General features: G+C 39.6%; 1 protein-coding gene across 1 annotated transcript in view; it reads left to right on the forward strand.

Moving 5' to 3' along the window:
• The window catches only part of hectd2 (HECT domain containing 2), a 139,699-nt gene extending 112,703 nt beyond the window's left edge, over positions 1–26,996 (forward strand). Inside the window, exons 14-22 of the mRNA XM_060841778.1 lie at positions 2,338–2,470; positions 9,531–9,619; positions 12,432–12,590; positions 14,193–14,267; positions 15,137–15,224; positions 15,676–15,782; positions 16,619–16,734; positions 21,477–21,620; positions 26,876–26,996. Of these exons, the coding sequence (XP_060697761.1) occupies positions 2,338–2,470; positions 9,531–9,619; positions 12,432–12,590; positions 14,193–14,267; positions 15,137–15,224; positions 15,676–15,782; positions 16,619–16,734; positions 21,477–21,620; positions 26,876–26,996 (1,032 nt within the window). The remainder of the gene's footprint in view (positions 1–2,337; positions 2,471–9,530; positions 9,620–12,431; positions 12,591–14,192; positions 14,268–15,136; positions 15,225–15,675; positions 15,783–16,618; positions 16,735–21,476; positions 21,621–26,875) is intronic.
• The last annotated feature ends 412 nt before the right edge of the window (positions 26,997–27,408 follow it).

A 27,408-nucleotide genomic window follows, 5' to 3' on the forward strand; every position in this document is an offset into this window, starting at 1 on the left:
ACATACATTTTATACTAAAATAGGCAAGAATGAAGTGTGGATGATGACACAAAGTCTGCAGAGGGATATAGGTTAAGCGAGTGGACAAGTATAAATGGAATATAATGTGGGGAAATGTTTGGTTCTATTAGAGAAGATGACTATTATTAAATTACAAAAATGTAGAAAGCTATGAACAGAGGGACATGGAAGTCCTCATCCATGAATTACAAAAAGCTAGCATCCAAATTCAGCAGGCTATAGGGAAGGCAAATAGAGTAAAGGCCTTTTTCAAAGGTATGGGGTAAACAAGTATGAAGGTTTTGCTAAAACTACACAAGGCATTTGTCAGCAACAGCCAGAATATTGCAAGTAGTTCTGGATACCCTATTTAAGGAAAGATATAAGAGCCATGAGGTTTTGCTGTAGCTCTATAAAACACTGGTTCTCAGATCTATAAGAGATAAAAAAATCAACATTCCTGATCACAGTGAAGCAACAGTGAACTAACAACCGTGAACACTTGGAATATTGTATCTGCATTTGGTCACCTCATTATTAGGAAAGATGTGGAAGCTTTAGAGAGGAAATTTATCAGGATGCTTCCGAGACTGGAGGGCTTGTCTTATGAAGAGAGGTTGAGTGAGCTAGGGCTTTTCAGACTGGAGAGAAGAAGGAAAACAGGTGATTTGGTGGAAATGTACAAGGTAGTGAGAAGCATAGATAGAGTAGATAGCCAGAGACTTTTCCCCAGGGCAAAAATAGCTGTCACAAAGGGTTATAATTTAAAAGTGACTGGAGGAAGTTATAGGGAGATGTCAAAGGTAGGTTCTTTACTCTGAAAATGGTGGGTGCATGGAATCCACTGCCAACGGTGGTAGTAGAATCAGAAACATTAGGGGCATTTAAATGACTGTTGGTCATGCACATGGACAGCAGTAATTTGAGGGGTGTGTAGGTTAGATTGATCTTAGATTAACATAAATGCTCAGAACAGCATCGTGGGCCAAAGGGCCTGTACTGTGCTATGTTCTATAGATCCTGGCATTGGAGTCAGCCAACAGAAAGTTCATAGACTAATGCCAAGTATGGAGGGTCTGTCTTATGAGGAGAAATGGAGTAGGTTGGGTCTGTACTCAATGCAATATAGAAGAATGCGAGGTGATCTTTTTGAAATATTGAGGATTCTTAGGGGATTTGATATAGTAGATACAAAAAGGTTGTTTTTACATGTGATATGGTATGACCAGAGGGCATTATCTCAGAATAAGATGTTGCATAGAGATGACGAGGAATTTTGTCACTGAGAATAAATCCTTTATTGGAGAGGGCTGTTGAGGCTGTGGTGTTGAATGTACTTAATGAGATAGACAAATTTTTAATCAGTAAGGAAATCAAGGACTATTGAGAAAAGACAGGAAAGTGGAGTTGAGCATTGTCAGTTCAGCTGTCATCTTATTGAATGACAGAGCAGACTTGATGGGCTGAATGGTCTACTTCTGCCTCCTACATCTTAGTCTTATCTCTCTACAAGGACTCAATTACTGTGCACTATATGATCATCCATTGCATTGCACATATGTGTTAAGAACAAGTATATGGTAATAAAGTTAAGATACATGATGTATGGCATGAGGGGAGCACAAGTGATTGGGGGAGAGGTTAGGAAGGAAGTTGTTGAATGTGCTACTTTTCTTGCAAGCCCCATTGCAAGTGCAGCCTACCGCACCTGGTGGATTATATTCCTGACATACCAGCCACAGTTTCAAACAACTGAGGAAAAATAAAGATATGATTGTTGATGATAAGTGAGATGTATAATTGAAATATAAATAATGTTCTTCACAACTGCTCTGATTGAATGGACTGTAAAAAATGCCACTTTGGCAGTTATCTTGTAACTACACCAAATTACTTAACTGACAAAACAGCAAACGTTGGCATGATTTAATGTAGAAACTAAAGTACAAAGTTAAGCACATTATTTGTTATGATATAGGGCGACATGGTACAGTGATTAGCACTACTGCCTGTCAGTGCCAGGGAACCGGGTTTGCCTTGGGTGACTGTTTGGATGTTCTCAGTGTCTGCATTGTGCTCCTATTTCCTCCCACAGCACAAAGATGTGCAGGTTAGGTGGATTGGCTATGCTAAACACCGTGGGCTTCGGTCAGGGCTGGGTCCAATTGGAATGCTCTTTGGAGGGTCAATGCAGAACCAGTGGGCCAAATGCACTACAGAAATTCTATGTTGGAAATATATTTTCTCTTATCCACAATTCATTTTTAAAATTTCATGTGTCATTTATTTTTAAAGTTCTGTTCCTCATCTTCCCTCTGGACATCTTTTATGTTACAGTTAACAAGAAAAAGGGCAGATTTAAAAAAGAAGTTGAAAATCACCTTTGTTGGTGAAGCTGGATTGGATATGGGCGGTCTCACCAAAGAGTGGTTTCTTCTGCTCATTCGTCAGATTTTCCAACCTGATTATGGTATGATTTAAAAATAGTAAAATTAATAAATCAGTTTTCTGAAAACACTTCTGATTGGGAACAGGTGAATCTGTTGAAGTAATTTGTTCCTCCAATTCTCTGTTGTATGTCACCTAAAATTAAAGGTTGTTGCAAAACCCGTTGCCCAAGATTTAGATTTGTAGCCCATCATATTTTGATGGACCACTATTTGAAGAAGGTCCTGTGGTTCCGCTTCAGTCCCATATTCATGGAGTTTTGGTCACCTAGAGGTAGTGGGAAGGATTCTGGTGGAGGTGGGGTGCAGGAACATCGGTGGCATGGGGGAGTAAGGTTAACACTGTTGCCTCACAGCACCAGGGACCCATGTTTGAGTCCAGCCTTGGGTGACTGGTCTGTCTGTGTGGAATTTGCAAGTTTTCCCAATGTCTACGTGGGTTTCCTCCAGATTCCTCCCACAGTGCAAAGATGTGCAGGTTAAGTGGATTGGCCATGCTAAATTTAGTGTCCAGGGGCGTGCAGGCTAGGTGGATTAGCCACGATAAACATGGGGTTACGGGTGTAGGCAGACATTTTGGTCTGGGTGGGATCTTCTTTGGTGGGTCAGTGCAGACTTGATGGGCCAAATGGTCTCTCACTGCACTGCAGCGATTCAATGATTCTATGACATGGAGTAGCAGGCCAGACTGATAACATCCTTGTGAATCTGTTCCTAGACCTAGTCGGGATGGCCAATGCAGCCTGTGCTGGTGACTGTTTGCCTCTCCTCCATGGCTTTTCCATGCCCAATTAGACCTGAAGATTCCCAGAGATATGCTCGAGTCTTTCTGCAACTGGTGGCATCACAAACACTGGATCCCACCAAGGACTCTGATCATTTAAATTATCCTTGCAGGCTTCTTTTTTTTGTTTTTTTTCTTGTTCTTCATTAGTTGTGCCCTTTCACAAAGGTCACTTTAGTTTGCTCTTTGTTTTGTGACCTAGTGTCTCCTTACTGGATTATTTTAAAATGTTATAGTTATTTGAAACTTCCTTTTGATATGTGAAAAGCTATCCATCAAATGTCAGTGAATTCTGTATTATTGCAGTAGATGGCAGTATATTCCATGTGTCCGATGATAACATTGTAAGATAAATTTTATAAATTAATCAAGAGACTTCTTAAATGTCCAAAAAAATTGTATCTTTTAATGTAAATAAATCATTTGTGTTTAGATTCCAGAATACTGAGGGAGGGGAAGGAACAAAATTGCTAGGACCTTGTATGAAAACTTTGTATCCTCTTCAGTCACAGGAGAGGTCCCAGAGGTTTGGAGAGTAGCCAATATTGCTCCTTTGTTTAAGAAGGGCAACTGGGAAATTATAGGCCAGTGAGCCTTACATCAGTAGTAGAGAAATAATACAGAATTTGGTAGAGATAGGATTTATTCACATTTGAAAAATATGGACTTATTAGCAATAGGCACTGAGGCTTTGTAATTAAGTTTTTTTTTCTGAGGAAGTGACAGACAATTGAGGGCAGAGTAGTGGATATTTTCGACATAAACTCTAACAAGGCCTTTTAACAAGTTCCCTCCTGGCAGGCTATTACAGAAAGTGAAGTCATATGGAATCCATGGTGAGCTATAAGATGGAATCAGAACAGACTTGGTGATTGAAAACAGAGTAGCGGTGGAAGGGTGCTTTTCTGACTGGAGATCTATGACCAGTGATGTGCCGCAGGGATCAATGCTGGGATTCTTCTTGTTTGTAATATGTATCTAAGTGATTTGGAGGAGAATGTAGGTAACTGGATTAGTAAGTTTGAGGATGGTACAAAGATTGGGGGAGCTGTGGATGGTGAGGAGTATTGCTAGAGAATACAGCAGGATATAGATAGGTTGGAAAATTGGTAGAGAAATGGCTGATGAAACTTAATCTGGATATGTGAAGTGATGCATTTTGGAAGGTCTAATGCAGGAGGTAAGTATACAGTAAATGGCAGAACCCTCATAAACATCTATCCCGGCATAGAGGTCAATAATTCCCTGAAAGTGGCAAAGCAAGTGCACAAGATGGTCAAGAAGGCATATAGCATGCTTGCTTTCATCAGTCAGGGCACAGTGAATAAAAAAATGGCAAGTCATGTTGAATGTATAGAAATTTAGTTAGCTCATATTTGGAATATTGCATATAGTTCTGGTAGCAATGATAACAGAAGAATGATAACAGAAGCTTTGGAGCAGGTACAGAAAAGGTTTCCCAGCACGTTGCCTGGTTTGGTGGGTGTTAGCTATAAAAGGAGATTGGACACTTGAACATCCAAGGCTAAGGGTCAACCTGATGGAAATTTACAAAATTGAGAGGTATGGATATAATGGGATTTTAGAGTCTTTTTCCCAGAGTAGAAATGCCAATTGCTAGGTTTAAGGTAAAAGGGGGAAAGTTTAAAGTAAATGGGAAAGGCAAGTGTTTTTTACAGAGGTTGATAATGTTTGAAATGCTCTGTCAGAGGAGGTGTAGAAACAGATACAGTAGCAATGTTTAAGAAGCATCTTGACTAATAGACAAATAGGTAGGGGACAGAGAGGTACAGACCTCACAGTGGCAAAAGAATTTTAGTTTAGAAAGGTGTCATGTGTTGGCTCAGGTTTGGTAGGCTGAAGAGCCTGTTTTTGTGCTCTTCCTTGTTCTTTAGAAAACTTGAGGTTAAGGAACCTTAGTAGACTGCAGTGCTATAGTTTTAAAATATACGGTCAGGTTTTCAAGTAGGAGATCAAGTAAAGAAAGCTCTTAACTCTGCAAACCCATCTACATTGCAAGTTTCCAAGAAGCAAGCCCATGGTGGCAAAGGAAACAGGTGGATGGTGAAGCTGGCAGACTAAAAGAACTATTTCATTTTACTGGGATATTGGCATAGTTGTAAGAGTGATTGTTAAACTCATAAACCCTCATCCCTTTCCCCCGCATGAATACCCCTGCCTCCACGACTTGGCTACCCTGAGTATCCACTATGTATCTTGGTAAATATGATAATAAAAAATTCAATAATCAACATTACCCTATCCTACAAGTTGTCATCCAAGCCACACAACATTTTGATTGGGAAATATTTTGCTATTTCTTCGTGGTCACTGGGTCAATATCTGACAGTAGGATAACTATAACCAAATGCAATGGGCTGAAGTGACTTGTGAAAGTGGCTCGCTACCATCTTCTTAAGGGCAGTGCGACCCACATGTCATTAAAGAGTAAAAGAAATGTGTAGATCAAAGATTAACTGACAATTTAATTTTCAAAATCAGTTGTAGTAGTGGTTTTTCTCTTGTGTAAATGTTTGAGCAGATGAATGAGTACATTAATAAGTTTACCATATGGTTTCAATATTTATATATTTTAATACATAATTTAATATTTTAGAGCATATAAGACAGACCTCTATAGGAACAACCATTGATCTATTGCCAACCAAAATATCTAGGGGAATTAAAGAGCAACACAATATTAGAAAATTAACGATAGCAATCTACAAAAAGTTCTCCTTATCTATTAACAAATAAGGAAAACTGTGAGGTGAAGTTCAGTGGGAAGAGAATTAATACTGAATTAATTTCTGCATTTTCATATTAATTTAAATTCTTTAACTATTGCATTTTGTAGAATTATTTAAATATTAAAAAATTTTATACACACTACCAAAATTAAGGTTTGCAAGTTAAAGCAATTTGTTATGCTGTAAAATGATTCTTCTTAACTGAAGTTTAACAATAAACATAGTTTTAATCAATCATGATTAAAGCTCACTTAATTATTTTTAAACACAAATTTTACATTTTTTAAGACCCAATTCTGATGCATTGGTTTTAGAGCTGAAAAACAATTATGTAAACATCAAAAGTTCTGAAGGACTTACATCACTGGCACAAACTTCTGATGAGTGTAAATCACAGAGTTACAGGAGACTGTTTTTGAGTTTTAAGAAGATTTGTAACTCAGGTTGAGGTTCTGGATGTATCTTTGCTTACTGAGCTGGAAGATTTGTTTTCAGATGTTTCGTCACCATACTAGGTAACCTCATCAGTGAGCTTCCGGTGAAGCACTGGTGTTATGACTTGCTCTCTGTTTGTGTTTAGGTTTCCTTGGGTTGGTGATGTCATTTCCTGCTCTTTTTCTCATAGGGTGGTAAATGGGGTCCAAGTCAATGTAATTTTTGATTGAGTTCTGGTTAGAATGCCATGCTTCTAGGAGTTCTCGTGTGTGTCGCGGTTTTGACTGTGCCAACACATCCATCCTAAGACAAGCCAAACAGAGCTATGCATGAGAATTCCTAGAAACATGGCATTCCAACTGGAACTCTATCAATAAACACTTCGACTTGGATCCCGTTCACCACCCTTTGAGAAAAAGAACAGGAAATGACATCACCAACCCAAGGAAACCTAAACACACAAATAGAAAGCGGGTCATAGCACTAGTGCTTCACGGAGGCTCACAGATGATGTTACCTAGTATGGTGATGAAATGTCTGAAAACAAACCTTCCAGCTCAGCAAGCAAACTTACACCCAGTATACTGTTTATTAATAATTTTAAGATAGCCACTGTGATCCTTTATACTTAGCTTGCCCCATAGCTTTACATTTCTGGCCTGAATGTCAAATTTGGACCACTTCTTCAGAAATGTAGAAAGTATCTGATCAGGAAGCCTTTCTGTGCAGCACTGATGACACCCCCTTTTTACAGTAGTAACTGCTGTATCCCAGGGTAGGAAGTTTCATGGCACTTTGACAAGCTATGAAGAGAAGGTAAATGGGTGAAGACATAGGATGACATGGGTAGGTGAGGGGATAGTGTGTTAGGTGAAAAGGTGAATGGGTCGTGACAGATGAGGGTGTATGGTTGCAGTGAGTGAATAAGGGGTTAAGAAGAATAGGTGTGATCTTCGGGGCAAATGGGTTGGATGGATTAGTCACGCAGAGGCTGGGTTGATCTAGAACATAGAACATAGAAGGATACAGCGCAGTACAGGCCCTTCGGCCCTCGATGTTGCGCCGACCGAATCCTACCTAACCTATACTAGCCCAATAACTTCCAAATGCCTATCCAATGCCCGCTTAAATGACCATAAAGAAGGAGAGTTCACCACTGATACGGGCAGGGCATTCCATGAACTCACAACCCGCTGTGTGAAGAATCTACCCCTAACATCGGTCCTATACCTACCACCCCTTAATTTAAAGCTATGTCCCCTAGTAACACCTGACTCCATTAGCGGTAAAAGGTTCTTAGTATCTACCCTATCTAAACCCCTAATCATCTTATACACTTCTATCAGATCTCCCCTAAACCTTCTCTTCTCCAATGAGAACAGCCCCAAGTGCCTCAGCCTTTCCTCATAAGATTTTCCTACCATTCCAGGCAACATCCTGGTAAACCTCCTCTGCACTCGTTCTAAAGCTTCCACATCCTTCCTATCTATACATCTGCGGCTTGGGAAATCAAGCTGGCTGTCAGATCGAGGAATATCATTGGTGTAAGGGTTGGGTATTGGGAGACTATCAAGCAGCAGCATCAGTTTTATAGTTATCCAGAGGTTAGAACATCTTTGTTTTTTTTCTAGATAACTATTCAGGTAAGTTGGAACTCCGAAGTCTGCAACCCCAGCTCAGTATTGGGGTTCTTCTAGGGGTTCAAGATGCTAGTAAGTGGTAGTTGGAAGTTTAAACTCCCTCAGCAATTACCTTGTAATCAGGGGCTCCAAGGGATCCTGATACATATCAGGATATGTCTGACCACTGACTATTTAGTGATCAGAAGTTTTGGTTTATTGTTCAAATTATCAATGCATTTCCAAAATAAACCCCGATGTTAATTTAATTTAATGACCATTTCAATCAAGAATATTGGGGAATCAATGGCCTAGGGGTATTATCGTGAGATCAGTAATCTGAAGATGCAGGTACTTTTCTGGCAACCTGAGTTAGAATCCCACCACAGCAGATGGTAGAATTTGAATTCAATTTTTTAAAAATCTGAAATTAAAAGCCTAATGATGACTGCGAAATCATTGTCGATTGTTGGAAAAATCCATCCAGTTCACTACTGTCCTTTAGAAAACAAAAATGCCATCTTTTCCTGGTCTGGCCTCCATGTAACTTGAGACCCACAGCAATGTGGTTACCTCTGAACTGCCCTGTGGGTAATAAGGATGGGAAATGAATGCTGGCCTGAATAAAAATTTATTTTAGTAGCACTAGATTATCTTGTACTTGGTAAAGAAGAAGAGGTGTAAATTAGATGAAGATTTTATGATTCTTGGCCTTTGTCATAGAAATCCATATTCTAAGCAGAGATAAATATGAGCCAAAACTGCTATGTGTAACTTTACAAATATGTTATGTGAAGGTACTTTTTTTAAAAAAAACTCTAGTGATTGCAAGTAAAATAAGTAGTATGGGATTAAATTTCAGATCACGAGGGTGAGAAGGGTGAAAGAGACAGTCAGATATATTGGCTGATGGGCCAGTTTCCCACTGCCATTCACATACTGACCATTGTGAGCAGAGGAATTGAAAGCTTGCCTCACAGCTTCACCCACTCAATGATCAAGGGGTGATTTCCTTGAGCTTACCAAGTTATTCTGGATGTGATCCAGACCAACATGGACTGCCCCCACTGCCAACTGGAATTCCTAGCTGTTGCAGGAACAGGGCATTATTAGACTCAACTAAATGGAGTTAACCCAAATGGCTCTTGATGCCTACTAGCAGGCAGTGTATCTGACCCTGAGCTACCCTCTTTCACAATGGCTGAAGGCCCAAGGTTTGGTGGAGACCAACATGAAAGTCAACAATCTAAATTATATTCCCACCTCGCCTGTCTCTAAATTGGGCTCTCAAATTCAACCGATCTTTTCCATATATCAAGCAAAATGTCATTGCAAATTAATAACATGCCATAGGTGTTACACATATTTTGAGACATCCCTTTTCTTATTCACCTACTAAAATTTAATTCCCAACCAGGTGTACTTGCAATGCAAGAATCATTTATATGTGCGCTTTTTAAAAAACGTGTCACAAATTTCAGTTTTTGTTGAACAGGAATGTTTACATATCAATGGGATTCACGGTTTTATTGGTTCAGTAGCTTTAAATGTGAAAGCTACTCTGAATTTCAATTAGTTGGAACTGTATCCTTTGCCTAATGCATTGATATAAAATTGCCATCAGTAGTAACTGCTTCAAGAGAGGTATATTGAACAGAGTACTTTAAAAGCAAATTGCTATTTTTCAAGGTTTGTCAGGATCAGAATATGAGAGAAATCTCTTAGGAACAATTAATTCCAAGCAAACAAAGTGAAATATTTTAAGTCATTTAAATTCATTCCCCAGTGCACATTACAAAACCAGACAATGTTTAAACACAAAGCTGCACAGGTTTTCTGAAATTGCTCGAGAATTGACCAGAGTAGAATGAGAAAAATGTCCTGTCATGTCAGAATGTAGTCTTTATAGATCTCTACAGGTCAGAAACTGATTCTAAGCAATGCTCTTACTGACTTTAGTTACTAGCTACATGTCCTAATAGGACACCACCCACGCCCTCCACCTCCTCCATGATTTTCGCTTCCCCGGTACCCAACGCCTTATCTTTACCATGGACATCCAGTCCCTGTACACCTCCATCCCCCATCACGAAGGACTCAAAGCCCTCCGCTTCTTCCTTTCCCGCCGTACCAACCAGTACCCTTCCACTGACACCCTCCTTCGACTGACTGAACTGGTCCTCACCCCGAACAACTTCTCTTTCCAATCCTTCCACTTCCTCCAAACCAAAGGATTTGCCATGGGCACCCGCATGGGCCCCAGCTATGCCTGCCTCTTCGTAGGATATGTGGAACAGTCCATCTTCCGCAATTACACTGGCACCACCCCCCACCTTTTCCTCCGCTGCATCGATGACTGTATCGGTGCTGCCTCGTGCTCCCACGAGGAGGTTGAACAGTTCATCCACTTTACCAACACCTTCCACCTCGACCTCAAATTCACGTGGACCGTCTCAGACTCCTCCCTCCCCTTCCTAGACCTTTCCATTTCTATCTCGGGTGACCGAATCAACACGGACATCTACTATAAACCGACTGACTCCCACAGCTACCTAGACTACACCTCCTCCCACCCTGCCCCCTGTAAAGACACCATCCCCTATTCCCAATTCCTTCGTCTCCGCCGCATCTGCTCCCAGGAGGACCAGTTCCAATACTGTACAGCCCAGATGGCTGCCTTCTTCAAGGACCGCAGATTCCCCCCAGACGTGATCGACAATGCCCTCCACCGCATCTCCTCCACTTCCCGCTCCTCCGCCCTTGAGCCCCGCCCCTCCAACTGCCACCAGGACAGAACCCCACTGGTTCTCACCTACCACCCCACCAACCTCCAAATACAGCGAATCATCCGCCGTCATTTCCGCCACCTCCAAACGGACCCCACCACCAGGGATATATTTCCCTCCCCTCCCCTCTCAGCGTTCCGAAAAGACAAATCCCTCCGTGACTCCCTCCACACCCCTACCAACCCAACCTCCACTCCCGGCACCTTCCCCTGCAACCACAAGAAATGCAAAACTTGCGCCCACACCTCCTCCCTTACTTCTCTCCGAGGCCCCAAGGGATCCTTCCATATCCGCCACAAATTCACCTGCACCTCCACATACATCATCTATTGCATCCGCTGCACCCGATGTGGCCTCCTCTATATTGGGGAGACAGGCCGCCTACTTGCGGAACGTTTCAGAGAACACCTCTGGGACACCTGGACCAACCAACCCAACCACCCCGTGGCTCAACACTTCAACTCCCCCTCCCACTCCACCAAGGACATGCAGGTCCTTGGACTCCTCCATCGCCAGACCATAACAACACGACGGTTGGAGGAAGAGCGCCTCATCTTCCGCCTGGGAACCCTCCAAACACAAGGGATGAACTCAGATTTCTCCAGTTTCCTCATTTCCCCTCCCCCCACCTTGTCTCAGTCGAATCCCTCGAACTCAGCACCGCCTTCCTAACCTGCAATCTTCTTCCTGACCTCTCCGCCCCCATCCCACTCTGGCCTATCACCCTCACCTTGACCTCCTTCCACCTATCACATCTCCATCGCCCCTGTCCAAGTCCCTCATCCCTACCTTTCATCTTAGCCTGCCTGGCACACTCTCCTCATTCCTGAAGAAGGGCTTATGCCCGAAACGTCGAATTTCCTGTTCCTTGGATGCTGCCTGACCTGCTGCGCTTTTCCAGCAACACATTTTCAGCTACATGTCCTAATAGCCCAAAACTGAACTGGTGAGATCTGAAGAAAGAGCAAATATCTTTCCAGGGCCAACTTGCCCAATTATTTTCTCCTCTTGCCACCACCTAGTAAGGGGGAAATTCTGCACTTTGAACTGAAGAGTGCAAGAATAAGTCTAATTGGCATGCCACAAGATATTTTTTTCCAGCCAGCTGTGGACCAACAACAAAATATAACTTCTAGTTCTTCAACGTAGTGGCCTAGAGTTAGCTAGGAAAATTATGGTTATGAATGTGTATATTTTAAAGAAGTTATCTGTGTAGAGAAAGTGGCATAATGAAATTATTTATGATTAAAAGTTACTAGATGATTTGCACCCTTTCATCATTAGCTGACCAAAAATAGGAATTTGCCACAAACCTCCCTGTGAATTTCAAGAAGTATGGCATTTGCTATATCTTGTTAAAATCACTTACAACAGTGAGGACTAATAATTAGTGTGTTTTTTAGTGATGAAGCTTTTGCTTCTGACAAGAACACCTAACATCAGAGGGACAAAAGGGAACAATTACACCATGAAGTTTCACTCCTGTAGGTAGAGGGTTATCCTTTGAGAATTTCAAATTTGTTTTTTTTTTAGGTAAAACCTGTCATTGTTTTTTGTTAGTTGCACTGACTTGCATGTTGTACTTTTACCTTAACATTTCTATTGTATAGTTGATGGGTCTGGCTGTGTATAATAGTATCACCCTGAATGTTCGGTTTCCACCCTTCTGTTACAAGAAGCTCCTGAGTCCTCCTGTTGTTCCAACCCATCAGAATGCTACTGTTGGAGTAGCATTGCTTACACTTGGTGATCTGCGCCAACTTATGCCGGTAAGTGTCTTAATAAGATGTAGAGTTTAAGAGCTTTTATTGGACCTAAGATTTTAGAGGTTATTTCTGTTGCTTCTGTACAGTTACACACTTTTTTTTCCTATCAAAGAACACACAGATTTTAATACTTTGTTAATTAATTCCATCACTTAGTACAAAGAGTTGCTTAGGATCATGAGAGACCTCAGGAAATTTACAGAAGAAATATAGCCAAAGTAAGAAAGGATTTTTTTCCCCAAAAATCTGTCTATGTCAAAGTCAAATAGTTTAGAAGTAGTGAAGGCAGCAGTTACGGTGATCACTTACACAATTGAAAGATGATGTGGTTTCTACTGTTGCAGAATTAATAAATTCTGTTGGTAATCTTGAAGCACAATTGAAAAGAGACATTGTAAGCTGTAACTGGTTACAGATAAAATAACATACGAAATAAAAGTTCTCCTTTTTACAGAGATTTTGTAACACAGACATTTTCTTTAGATTAGATTAGATTAGATTCCATACAGTATGGAAACAGGCCTTCGACCCAACAAGTCCACACTGACCCTCCGAAGAGTAACCCACCCAGACCCCTACCCTATATTTACCCCTGACTAACGGAACTAACACTCTGGGCAATTTAGCATGGCCAATTGACCTGACCTGCACGTCTTTGGATTGTGGGAGGAAACCGGAGCACCCGGAGAAAAACCATACAGACACAGTCGCTTGAGGCGGGAGTTGAATCCGGGTCCCTGGTGCTGTGAGGCAGCAGTGCTAACCACTGAGCCACTGTGCTGCCCTAAAAAAGCAGCAGCAAAGCCAAATATTCTATACTTTACAAGCTACTTTGTACTTACGACATATAATTTTGACATGATAATTTTGCCATAATTGTTGAAAAATATTTTCCTATTCACCCAATCGAGCAGTCATCCTTTCTCTCCATTTTTGAAGTTGTTGACTCCTTTCCTTAGGTGCCACCTTGTAGGGTCTAGCACTTCTTCTATGTCTGAGCATAAGCAGCTAGTATTGGCTGGCTGTTCACAGCTGTGTGTGACCTTCTTCTCATCTAGTGTTCACAAAATCACTGTACATCAATCAGTAATGGAAATACTGACTTTCTCCCCCTTTCATTGGCATGACTTCTCAATTCTAAATGACCTAGCAAAACCTGGATTCAAAGCTAGAATTTCTCCAGTCTGTTTTTTTTAAGTTTAGTATTAAAGTTTTAATTGCAAACTAGATAGCAACCTGGTGGATGGATTCAACATAAAAATAAGCGTGCGCTCAAGTAGCTATAGAAATGGAGCATTACATGGAGTTTCATGTTCAACAGCCAGTTTAAAAATGACGTTTGAATTCCCACAATGAATGAGGTTAGTTCATTTATTGTTAGAAGATGGAAGTTTAGATGATGCTCACCTGGGCAAGGGAACAGACTACATTTTTACCTGCAAAGTGTCCCTGCTATTGCTGATTAGGAAACAGATCTAGAGACAGCATAAGCCACTGTACTCTTGGCTAAAGGACAATGTGACCTAATGTTATTCTAGAATTGTAGACCATATAATGAGTGAGCTTTACGAATGAATTATTAACAATTAAGTCTGTCATTTGAAGGACTTAGCTCATGGACTTACGGCACTTATAAATTATGAAGGCAATATTGAAGAAGACTTTTGTTCCACATTTCAAGTAAGTTCTTAACTTGAATCTGATTTGAAATGTCTTTTTTGTTCTGAGAAAAAGAATTAAGCTAATTATTGAACTCCAAATGGTGAAATAAAAATCTTCTAAACATCATACTTATCAAAATTCTCAGCCTATTAAAATTTTATTTATTTGTACTGAGTTTGCTCATATATGTACTTCAAAATGTGCAAGTTGTGGGATTGGGGAGAATAATGACAGTTTAATTGGAATTCTTTTCAATAGAAAGAAATAATTTGAAAGATTTATTGATGTTCAAAACTAAATGTTTTCAAAGTAATGAGGTTACATAAATCTAGGAAAAAACTGAGATCTTTAAAAACAAAATTTTGTTAGCATATAGTCTATTCAACCAAAGAGAGTGATAGGTGCAGAATCACCACTAGATTTAAAAGGGAAATTAATAGAAGTACTTGTTTAAACTTAAAGGGGTACGAGTAAAGGGCAGAGAAACATCCACAGGCATCAACCTCTTTCACAACTCCTGCCCACTATGCTCTCAAATTCAAATTAAAGATTTGAAGGTAGCTGTTTGTTAAAATATTATTTTGTTATCCTGTTGTATGATTGTCTTGTTACAGAACAGTGTTGATATTTTTCATAACAGCTGTAGAGGTATATACCATGAAATTCTGCCGTTATACACAAACATTTCATTGTATCAAATGTTTTTTTCTATTGTAATGTGGGAATTCCAATATTTAAAACCAGTTAGTTATTGCTTTATTAAAACAAATCATTCCATTTGCACATGTTCAACACTGATATCACCTTTCAGTCCTATTTTTTAATGGAAACTGATCGGTTATTCATGGTTCTGTCAGTTTATGTTATCAACCTTTTATTTATTTCAGATATTTCAGGAAGAATTTGGAATTCTAAAATCATATAACCTCAAACCAGGGGGTAACAAAATCCCAGTAACCAATCAGAACAGACAAGGCAAGCAAGTGACTGATACTGTTAAACAGTTGCACTGTATATTGCTAATTTGTAGGAAGATGCACTGAATAGATTAAAACAATGACAAACATTCACAAAGCTTTGTTCAAACATTTCTTTATTGTTCATTTTGCTTTCAGCAATCTTTATAGGAATCTATTGTGTCAATATGCCCTTTAGTCTATTTCTGTCAGCAAAAAGTCTTGTCAGTGGTATTTGATGAAGCAGATAACATGTTTGAGTCATTAAGTTTGACTTATAGTTAAATTGCAAAATAATTTAATGTTAAAGAAAGGTTACAAGTTTACAAAAAAAAAATTGTAAGTTAAAAGACTAAATTCTTGAATGTCATGCAATTTGAAAAACTCAGCTGGATGTAAGTTTATTAAAAGCTAAGGGAATAATATATGCAATGCTATTTGTACAATGATATTTAACTTTTTTTTTCCAGAGTATGTGCAGCTCTATATTGATTTTCTTCTCAACAAATCCATATATAAACAGTTTGCAGCATTTTATTATGGATTTCATAGTGTTTGTGCCTCCAATGCTTTAATGGTAAGCATCTTCCAAATAGTCAGTTGTTAAAGGTACAAAGCTATTTGCTATTCAGCTTCTGGTTTGATTAACTCAGTTATAATGTAGTATTTGTGACAGTTTGGCTGTCTTCTCACTGCTAAGCTCTAACAGCAACCAGATCATATTCATCCCTGTCGTACTGACCTCCATCTCAATCAACTGAGGGCCAAAATGCAAGGCAACAACTATGTCTGTAATAAATGTACACAAGTTAATGCTTTCTCTAAAGGAGAACTACTATGCAACAGATTATTGATGTATTCACTGAACTCTGAGTCAACGTGGAACTTACTCCGAACAAACTGAAGTCCTTTACAAACCTTCACCAAATGTATCAAATTCACTACACTTAATTGAGACTCATGATGAAGTATTGGATAATATGTCCTGCCTCCCATATGTGGTAGTAGCATTAGAACACTGAAGAGGAGTCTTATTAATTTCTTGCTCAGTAAATGGTACTCTATGCTGAGGGAAATAATCACTTAGTAATTTTCTTGGACTATTGTTTGGTAAAATAATGTTTTTAGAATATAAAAATGCCTGTAATTTCCACATTCCTATTTAATATGATAATGTAATAATATCAAATAATGTCTGTAATGAATGCCTTGCTTAACTAGGTTAAACTAGTTAGTTAGATTATTAACTTGTTTAACCAGGACAAAGTTTCTTTTGAAGCAGTCCGAATACACAGGGAAAATCTTTCACCTCAACATTCAATAAGTACATTTGATTTCTTTGACAAACAAAATTTCAATTTTAGTTCCCAAATGTGCAGAACAAGTGAATGTAAGAGACTAATTCTTCCACAGCTGCTGCTCCCAGAGGAAGTGGAAATTCTTGTGTGTGGGAGCCCTGAGCTGGACATCTATGCACTGCAGAAGATCACACAGTATGAGGGTTATTCCAAGATGGACCCCACAATCCGGTAAGCAATTCAATTATTCTCATATGAACTCTGTTTTTATAATAGTGTCAGTTTTAAAAAGATTAGGTTTGGTTTTAGAGTCACAGAGATGTACAGCATGGATACAGACCCTTTGGTCCAACTCATCTACGCCAAGCAGATATCCCAAAGTCACGTAGTCCAATTTGCCAGCTTTCGGCTCATATTCCTCTAAATCCTTACTATTCTTATCCCCACCCAGATGCCCTTCAAATGTTGTAATTGTACCAGCCTCCGCCATTTCCTCTGGCAGCTCATTCCATATACGCACTACCCTCTTTGTGAAATATTGCCCCTTAGATGCCTTTGAAATTCTTCTCCCCTCACCTTAAACCTATTTCCTCTACCCTGGCAAAAAGACTTTTGCTGTTTATCCTATTCATGCCCCTCATGATTTTATAAATTTCTATAAGGTCACCCCCTCAGCCTCTGCTCCAGGGAAGGTAGCCCAACCCTAGTCAGTTTTTCCCGGTGGCTCAAACCCTCCAACCCTGGCAATATCCTTGCAAATCTTTTGTACACCCTCTCAAGTTTCACAACATCTCTCTTATTGCAGGGAGACCAGAATTGAATGCAATATTCCAAACATGGAGTAATCAATATCTTGTACAGCCGCTACATGACTTCCCAACTCCTATACTCAATCCACTAACCAATAAAATTAAGAGTTGCTGGAAAAGTACAGCAGTTCAAGCAGCATCTGAGGAGCAGGGAAATCGACATTTCAGGCTGAAGCCCTTCATCAGGTGCTGCTGGATTCACTATCACTGACGTGATATCTACCTTGAATGTCACTTCTACCCCCGTAGTTGCCGCAACGGCAGTCACTTCCACCCCACTGGTAGTTCCCGTTGGTGACGTCACTTCTGCTGCCACTGATGTCAGCAGCCAAGGACCCAACTGTAATGTTGCCCTCCCCGCCTGTGACGTCACTTCTGCCCCCATTAACTTAGCCATAAGCACCACCTGTGGCCTCTTCGTAAGCATCACCTCCTTTGGTGATGTCCCTACTAACCCCGTAACCACACCCACTCAAGCCACTGTCTCTGCCCCCACCTCGAACTCCAGCCCCACTCCAGGTCCTAGCTCCCATCCCACCTCTAACTCCAGCCCAATCCAGGTCCTAGCTCCCATCCCTGCCGTGTCTTCACCATTCCTCCAGACCTCCCCCTCACTGAGGACGAATGTTTAGTCCTCAGTCAAGGCCTCACATTTATCCCTCTATGGCCCCAGATTAATGAGTTTGACATACACTGTGACCTTGAATATTTCTTCTGTCACCTCCACCTCCTGCCTTTGACCACTTCATTTCAAACTGCCGCCATGACATCAACTGCCTCAAACTGTCCAACCGATTGCTCTCACAATGTGCAGCCCTCCACCGTCAGCCAGACATGGATATTGTACAGGTACACTTGGATGTGGACAGCTTCAGTACCTGAGAAGTTGAGAATGTGCAATGTTCAGCACCAAACATAAGCAAACATCCCCACCTCTGACCTTATGACAGAAGGAAGGTCATTCATGAAGTAGCTGAAGATGGTTGAGCCTAGGACGTAGTAATTGTTTTTGAAAAGCTCATATATCCTTCTATAAGGAATGATATGTAAACACACAATCCACAGCTTTCTGAAATTAAGTTTTCTGGATTGTTGGTTACGATAATTATGTGGATTTATTTTGCAGCCAAAAGCCTTGCTATAATCAGTGTCAATGTGCTTATTATAGAGTGGTATGATTCCTTTTGTTTCTTCAGTTTAGAGGAATTTAAATAACATAGTTGAGGATTTACTGACTGGCTTTGCGGAGCCACTAAATTAGTTGGTTGTGCTTTGACTAATTTTTTAGCCAGAAAAGGTTACATGGGTAATTAGACACAACAGGAGGGGGCCCTCCACGGAGATGATAGTGTTTTGTGCTGTAGGGCAGCAGCTTAAATTTTCATAGTAATTTAATGTAGATATCATAAGATATTTTACATGGGAGAAAACAGATGGTGTACCGCACTGGAAGATTTAGGGGAGAATGCATCAAATGGAAGGAAGAGCTTCCTAAAGTGGAGAGGCAGAAGTGCATGAATAGTAAGTTCTAACATTTAAGACCAGAATGATTAGCACGCAATGATTTTTGTTTACAGTTTCTGTCAAAAATAAATCTGGAATTTTCAGCGCCATAGTTTTTTTTCCACCTCTGGGAACGTGGTTCCAATCCAGTTCAGGCAGGTGGGATGAAAATCTCCTTTATATAGTTGTAAGATCCTATAGTCAAATATTTTGTGTCTGAACCAAGTTATCAAAGATACACATCACAAAACCGGTCCTCTCAGATACTTGTTGTGCTAATGGAAAATATGATGAAGGACTGGAAGCACTTCTGCAGTAAAGTTACATCTTTTCACATTTCAGAGGGAAACAAAAGGTAGATGCTAAGTAAGTTGGCTCGCATCAATGGGAGATTGCTCTTACCTATGTAACATTGATATGAAATTAAACACATTGACAGTGGGAATTTTCAAGGAGAATTACATTTAATGGATTAAAATCAATCAGGTATGAGGAACAGATAACATATTTGCTGGAACCTGACCCGCAGACAACAAGAACAGCATTGCCTGGGGCTTTCAAAGGCACAGCAGTCTGAAACATTTTGACGTCTTGAGCTCATGCTAAATCGACCCTGATCCATATTTCAGAATAACTACTTTTTCTACAAGGTAATCTCCATCCCAGCTCCATTTTCAGCTCTCTGAAAATAATGTAGCATATCAGTATTCAGTACACAGGTCAGCAACTGCAAAAAGGAAAGCTACCTAAAATCCAACATTGTTATTCAGTTGAAGTTATTGGTCATGTAAACATAATCTTATCACTTCAGTATTTCATAGTCCTCAATCAAATCATCCCTAAGTTTTCACTTCTCTGGAGATACACTTATCCGGAGATACACTTATCCAGCTCTGAGCCTATCTGGTGTTTTAAACTGGCAGTCAAATCTTGTGGCCTTTCTCTAAACTGTTTCAAAATCCATATGTACCTTTTTATTATGTGAAGGTTTCAAAGCTGGGCACAGTATTTTAACTAAAGCTTAACATATGCAAAGACAAAAAGTTATGCTTTGTTATCTCCACTATTAGAAGTAGGTAGAGGTAATTTTATTTTGCCGTTTGTTTCTGTGCGTGATATATTTCCAAAAGTTAATAGTTGGGTTTCAACAAGATTTGCTACAAAGAATGCACAGTGAATAACTAATAGTTTTTAGCAAAGATACATATATAAATTCTAGAATTTTTGCAACTTAGGAAATAGAATAAACAGACATTGTTTTAGAACATTGTGAATTATGTCTGATACTGTTGTAAAAATAAGAGCAGTATTTTTGTGCAGGCTGTTAGATATGGATTGGCTTTGAGCCATTTCGAGATGGAAGCTCCTAATAATTATTTTTTTCAGTTTTGTAGTTATAGAGCATCAACTATGCAGCCCTAAATCTTCAAGAGGAGCTAGGTAACTGTAAGAATGTTAAGTGTTGTTGAGAAATGTGCTATACTGAAGGCCCTCTTAAGAGCCAGTTGGCATTGAAAACACAACCTAGAAACTGATTTATTGATGGGACTACAAGCTGTGTACCTACACATAATCTAATAACTTCCACAAACTGCATTGGTGGTCAATTTGTCATTGTTTATGTTACAAAGAACACAGATCCATGCTCGTTTGAACAGCAAATTTAAATAACTTAGCTTTGACACTGCATTTAGTGGTACCAGTTCATCCATGTCCTTGCTGTGTCATGGCCTATTTCATATACTTACCAAGCTGAACAGGAGTTTACTGTATTTTGAGGCTCTAAGCCCCCATATTAAAGATGTGAACATTTAACAGAGGCTGCCAAGCAAATCTCTATTACAGTGTCTTCCACAATATATATCCTGTAACAGTCTGCAGCTTCGGTGAACTGCAAATTCAAAGTCTATCATACATGACTATGCAGATGTGGGTAGTGGACTCGTCCATTGCTGTACTAACTTGCAAAATTTGGGCAGGCACATATAACTGGCAATAACACTTGTGCTCAGACAAGCAGCCTTTTATATTGGAGGCTTTCTATATACCATCATGTTACCCCTAGCTCCATATTCAGGATGCACTTACATAACTGATAGTGTCAATGCAAGGTAAAACCACTTCACACCCAAACTGCAATTGTAGTGCAAATGTACCCTTAGCTTATTAGAATTTCTTTTATTCGTTCATGTGATAAGATTGCTATTTGCTAGTTTAACACTTAATCTACTTCTCTAATCTCCTCGAGGTGGTGAACTGTTTCTTGAACTGCTGCAGTAAGGATGCTGATATACTACCATGCAGTTCGGAAAAGAGTTCCAGGATTGTGACTAAATGAAGGAACAGCAATATGATTTGGGACACTTGCACATGATAGTGTTCCCATGTGTCTGCTGTCCTTGTCCTTCTAGGCAGTAGAAGTCATATGTATGGGTAGTGCTGTAGAAAGAGCCTTGACCAATTGCTACTGTGTTTCTTAGATATGGTACACAGTGCTGCCGCTGTGTTGGTGGTTGAAAGATTGAATATTTAAGGTGGTGCCACATTCTAGGCAAGTGGAGAGTACTCCAATACACTGTTGGCTTGAATGATCAAATGAATAAACACTTCTATTTACACCAGATAGTGATATTTATTATTTTCATTTTTTTTCTCTGTTAGGTACTTCTGGGATGTGGTTTTAGGATTCAGTCTTGAGCTCCAAAAACAACTTCTACATTTTACTACAGGGAGTGATAGAGTTCCAGTAGGTGGACTTGCTGAACTTAGTTTTAAAATTACAAAGAGTGATGTGCCTACTGATTGGTAAGATGTTTTCATTAATGTAATTTCCATTTGTTATAAAAATATTGTAAAGGATGTATCTCAGAAAATAACACAATTACTTATGACATATGGCTCCAGGTAGACAAGAAAATAATGACTGAATAAAATCAGATTGGTCAAATGATATGAATAAATATACTGCAGTTCTCTCTGCTCTCTCTTTAAAGTAATCACTCATGTTACAATTATAATGGAAATCATGTCCTGTTAAAATCACTAGCATTCTGAAGCAACTGTTGAATACAAAAACACAAAAGATATATTGCAATTCATCCTACTTCAGTCTTCACATTCAATTTGAGAATTGTTTCTCATTTGCTTTTGCATCTTTTACTTTCAATTTGTGCCCTCTCTTTCACCATCCTTTCCTGAATGTTAATAGTTTCTTCCTACTTCCTCTGTCTAGACTCCTCAAAATTTTGAATACTCCAACAAATCTCCTCTCAGCTGTCTTTTCTTCAAACTCTCTTTGTAACTGAATGTCCTCAGAGGCATACAGCATGGAAACAGATCCTTCAATCCAACCAGTCCACACTGACCATAATCACAAACTGAATTAGTCCTACCTGCCTGCTCCAGGTCCATACCTTTTCTACTCATGTACCTACCTAAGTGTCTTTTAAATGTTGTAACTGTGCCCCATCCACCACTTCAGCAAGTTCATTCCACATGCAAATCACTCTCTGTGTAAAACAATTACCCTTCGTAATTTTTCAAATCTCCCTCCTCTCACCTTAAAAATATGTCCTCTAGTCTTGAAATCCCCCATCCTAAGGAAAAGGCACTTACCATTAACCCTATCTATACCCCTCATGATTTTATAAATCTCTATAAGGTCGTCTGTCAACTTCCTGCACTCCAGTGAAAAAAGTCCCAGCCTATCCAGCCTTTCTTCACAACTCAAACCTTTCATACCTGGCAACATCCTGGTAAATGGATATAGGTTTGCTCGCTAAGCTGGAAGGTTCATTTTCAGATGTTTTATTACCAGACTAAGTAACATCTTCAGTGAACCCCCAGACAAAGCAATGCTGGTGTTTCCTGCTTTCTATTGAGTTGGTGATGTAATTTCCTGCAGTCATTTCCTGTTCTTTTTCTCAGGACGTGGTAAATGGGATCCAAGTCAATGTGCTTGTTGATACAATTCTGGTTGGAATGCCATGCTTCTAGGAATTCTCATGGCTTGTCCTAGGATGGATGTGTTGTCCCAGTTGAAGTGGTGTCCTTTCTTATCTGTATGAAAGGACTCTAGTGAGAGAGGGTCATGTCATTTTGTGGCTAGTTGATGTTCATGTATCCTGGTGACTAGTTTTCTGCCTGTTTGTCCAATGTAGTGTTTGTTACAGTTCTTGCTCAATATTTTGTAAATGACATTAGCTTTGCTTGTCTGTATAGGGTCTTTCAAGTTCATTACCTGCTATTTTAGTGTGTTGATGGGTTTGTGGGCTACCATTACACCAAGGGGTCTGAGTAGTCTGGCAGTCATTTCCAAGATGTCTTTGATGTAGGGGAGAGTGGCTAGGGTTTCTGGACATGTTTTGTCTGCTTGTTTGTCTATTTTTTTCATTTGTCGCTGTCTAATATCTGTGGCTTGTTATACTATGTCTGTCCATTCATGGTCTGTTGCATGAGTAAGTAAAGATTTTTGGTGCAAAATTTCCCGGTTGTATTAACATTGTATTCAACAAGTATTGGTACCCAATGCACACAGTCTGCCAATTTCACAGTAACAAACCTAAACAAGTAGACAAAACGTGTCCAGAAACCCGAGCAACTCCCCCCTACATCAAAGACACCTCTGAAATGACTGCCAAACCCTCAGACCCCTTGGCTTCATGGTAGCCCACAAACCCATCCAACCTAGCACAAGCCAAACAGAGACACGCACGAGAATTCCAAGCATGGCATTCCAACCGAAACTCTATCAACAAACACATTGACTTGGATCCCATTTACCACCCCCTGAGAAAAAGAACAGGAAATGGTGTCACCATAGGAAATGACATCACCAACCAAGGAAACCCAAACATATAAATGGAAAGCAGGAAACACCAACATTGCTTTATCTGAAGATGTTACCTTGTATGGTGACGAAATGTCTAAAAGTGAACCTTCCAGTTCAGCGAGCAAACCTACATCTTGAACCTCAACCTGAGCTACAAATCTTCTCAAAACTCACTAATCCTGGTAAATCTCTTCTGAACCCTCCCCAGCATAATAGTGTTAAAAATCACACAACACCAGGTAGTAGTCCAACAGGCTTATTTGGAGGCACTAGTTTTCGGTGCGCTGCTCCTTCATCACGTGGTTGTCCACCTGAAAAATGAGCAGAGCTCATAAAGCTAGTGCTTCCAAATAAACCTGTTGGACTATAACCTGGTGTTGTGATTTTTAACTTTGCACACCCGAGACCAACACTGGCATCTCCAAATCAGCTTAATATTCTTTATATAACAGGGCAACCAGAAGTGGGCATAGAACTCCAGAAGAGGCCCTCTCAATGTCGTGTGCAACCTTAACATGACTTCCCAACTCCTATAATCAAAGGGTTAAGCACTGAAGGCAAGCACATGCTACATGCTTTCTTAACCAACCAGTCTATATATGATGCAAACTTAAAAAAGAATTATGTACCTGAACCGTCTTCAGGTCCCTCTTCTACAAAACTACCCAAGGCACTACCATTAATTGTGTAAGTTCTGCTCCTGTTCAATATACCAAAATGTAAAATCTCACATTTATCCAAATCGAACTGCATTTTCCAGCCCATTGGCCCATTTGATCAAGATCCCTTTGTAATCTTAGAAAAACTTCTTCTCTGTCTACTATGCCACAAATTGTGTTGTTGTCTTCAAATTTACTAACTATGCCTTCTATATTCTCATTGAAATAATTTATATAAATGACAAAGAAAAGAGGACTCAGAACCAATTCCTGTGGAACACCGCTGGTCACAGACATCCAGTCCAAAAAGCAACCTTTTACCACCACTCTGTCTCCTGCCACTAAATCAATTATGAATTCAATTGGCAAGCTCACCATGAATCCTTAGAACCATGCTTGTGAATCTTTACTACATTCTGTCTAATGCCTTCATGTATTTCCTAAATTACAGCATCCGGAACTGGATGCAAACTGTAATCAAGACTGACCAATGTCATTAAGAAGTTCAACATAACCTTCCTGCTCTTGCACTTTAATCACTTTTTAATAAAGTTTATGATACATTCCTGCCACCTTCAATGACTTTTGTGCAATGTTCCCTTCAGTTGCCCAGCGGATGCATTGATTTCCAGTTTTATTGATTCAGAGGATACAGGCATCACCAGCCAGGCCAGTATTTATTGCCCATCCCTAATATTTCAGAAGACAATTAAAAATCAACAAAATTGCCGCGGGTCTAAACTCAATCGTACACCACACCCGGCAAGGACGATAGTTTCCCTCCCTAAAGGACATTAATGAATCAGACAGTTTGTTTTCAACAATTGAGACTCGTTTCATGGTCACCATTAGACTCTTAATTCCAGAATTGAATTCAAATTTGACCATCTGCCAGAATGGGATTCAAACCTGGGTCCACACACCTGGGACTCTGGATTAATTTCGCTAGGCCATCTGGTTCCTTAAGTTTCTGCTGTGCACAAACATTGGGAGGGCTATGTAGTAGCAAAAAAAAACTAAAAGGGAATGTGGCTTATGTGCATTTACACCCATGTTCCTCTGCTCCTGCACCCACACAGAATTGTATCCTTTATATGCTCTCTCTCCTATTCTTTCCTATTATAATGAATCACCGCATATTTCTTTAATTTGAACTTCATCTGCTACCTGTCCACTCATTCTACCAATTCTCCAATGTCCTTTTGAAATTCAACACTATGCTTCCTAAAGTTCACTCTGCTTTCAAGTTTTGTAACATGTGTAAACTTTGAAATTATACTCTGTATATCATGTTATAGGTCATTACTATACATCAAGAAAAGCAAGAGTTCCAACATTAGCCCCTGAGAAACTTTGCTACACACCTTCCTCCTGCCTGAAAAACATCCAACATTACTAATTGTTTCCTGTAGTTTAGTCAATTCCATATCCAAGTTGCTACTGTTTGTTTTATTCTATAACCAGTAACTTTGCCCACAAATTTGTTATATGTCACTATAATGAGGTAAAAGTTACCATAATCCCAGAAGACCGTATTGTTAGAAAACTTGGAGTCAGTTTAACTTGAGGCTCACTATACGTCAAGCAAAGGGCAAGGCTGAAGTAGAGGCTTCACTGTGACCTCATCTGGTAAGGCAATTGAACCTGCTGTTAGAATCAGTCTGCATCACAAACCAGACAACTGAGTGCTCTGGTTCTTTGGAACTCACCAGACTCAAAACATTAACTCTGATTCCTTCCCACAAATGTTGTCAGATTTCTTGAGTTTCTTCAGCAATTTTTGATTCAGATCTCCAGCATCTGTGAAGATCTTGACCCATGAGAGGGGTGTCTCGGTTCTGCGATCGGTCAAAAGAACACTAGTAATTCGGTCTGATTCTGCAAGATTTGACACTTTAATCATTATCGGCCGGCACAGGTTGTCCAGCAGCACAGTGGTTAAAAACTTCTGTGTTCCTTGGAGACACTGCACAAATAGCTTAAAACAAACACAATTTTATACTGTTTTTGCAAAATAGTGCAGCCTTAATTACAGAGCAAATCCAATAAAATTTAATAAACTGACACTATAGACATAAGGTTAAGCCAACGATATTTCCTGGGAACTAACTTTGTTTTGCACATTTTATCTCTTGGCACTGCGTCTCTAGTTAGCTAGGATGGTTAGTAATGTCCTATCTAGCTTAGTTAATTCTATACTGTGTAGGAAGCATTGTCTGCTAATCTTTGGTTCAGTTAGTTCAGGAATGCAGCTTTTAGCAGGGTAAAAAGCCATTTTAAAACAGAGTTGTCAATTTGCAGCCTAGAAGCCATTCCGTTATGTTACTCGTATTAAGAAGCCATTTTGTTGTTAGTAAGGGCATGTATTAAATGGTTGCTCCTGACAACAGCCTAAATCCAGATTTTTAGATCCTCATCTGCAGTTCTTATGTTATATGACAGTTAGATTTTTAAAATCTTATTGTTATAAACAGAAATAGAATTAGCACAAAATAGCATTGCAAGAAAAGGTCCATTTTCAAATAGTTTATGAACTAGCCTTTCTAAACTTCATCTTTCTGGATCCACAGGTTACCAGTCGCCCACACCTGTTTCAATCAACTCTGCCTGCCTCCATACAAGAATAAGAAAGAACTTAAGCAGAAGTTAACAATTGCTATTTCAAATACAGAGGGGTTTGGTCTGGAATAATAAGAAAACAACTGTACCACAACATCTATGTAGAGCTTTCAATGTAGAAAAGTAACAAAATCAGTGCAATATATTTTCAGGAAATGGTATTTCACTTAATGCACCTGAATTTTAGGGTTAGTAGATCTCAAGTTTTGTTCTGTTTAGTTTAGTTTTTCTAAGCAAACCTACCTTTTATAGTGAGCTGTAGAGATCAAAACAAAAAGTCATCTGCTATGTACTGTAGGATATTATAATGTTTTGCAATGTATTTTACTCGAGTTTTACCAAAGTAATAGCAATTAATGTTCACTAGAAATCATGATAGAGTCCAGTTTTAATGTTGTATTAGAATGGATTTTGAATGTGTTGAAATCTCACCTTTGTGTTTTATAGCTCCAGATTTGTTACAAGTCATCTCTCTCAGTTCTAA

This window comes from Hemiscyllium ocellatum, chromosome 22, assembly GCF_020745735.1.
Source record: "Hemiscyllium ocellatum isolate sHemOce1 chromosome 22, sHemOce1.pat.X.cur, whole genome shotgun sequence".
Taxonomy (NCBI): Eukaryota; Metazoa; Chordata; class Chondrichthyes; order Orectolobiformes; family Hemiscylliidae; genus Hemiscyllium; species Hemiscyllium ocellatum.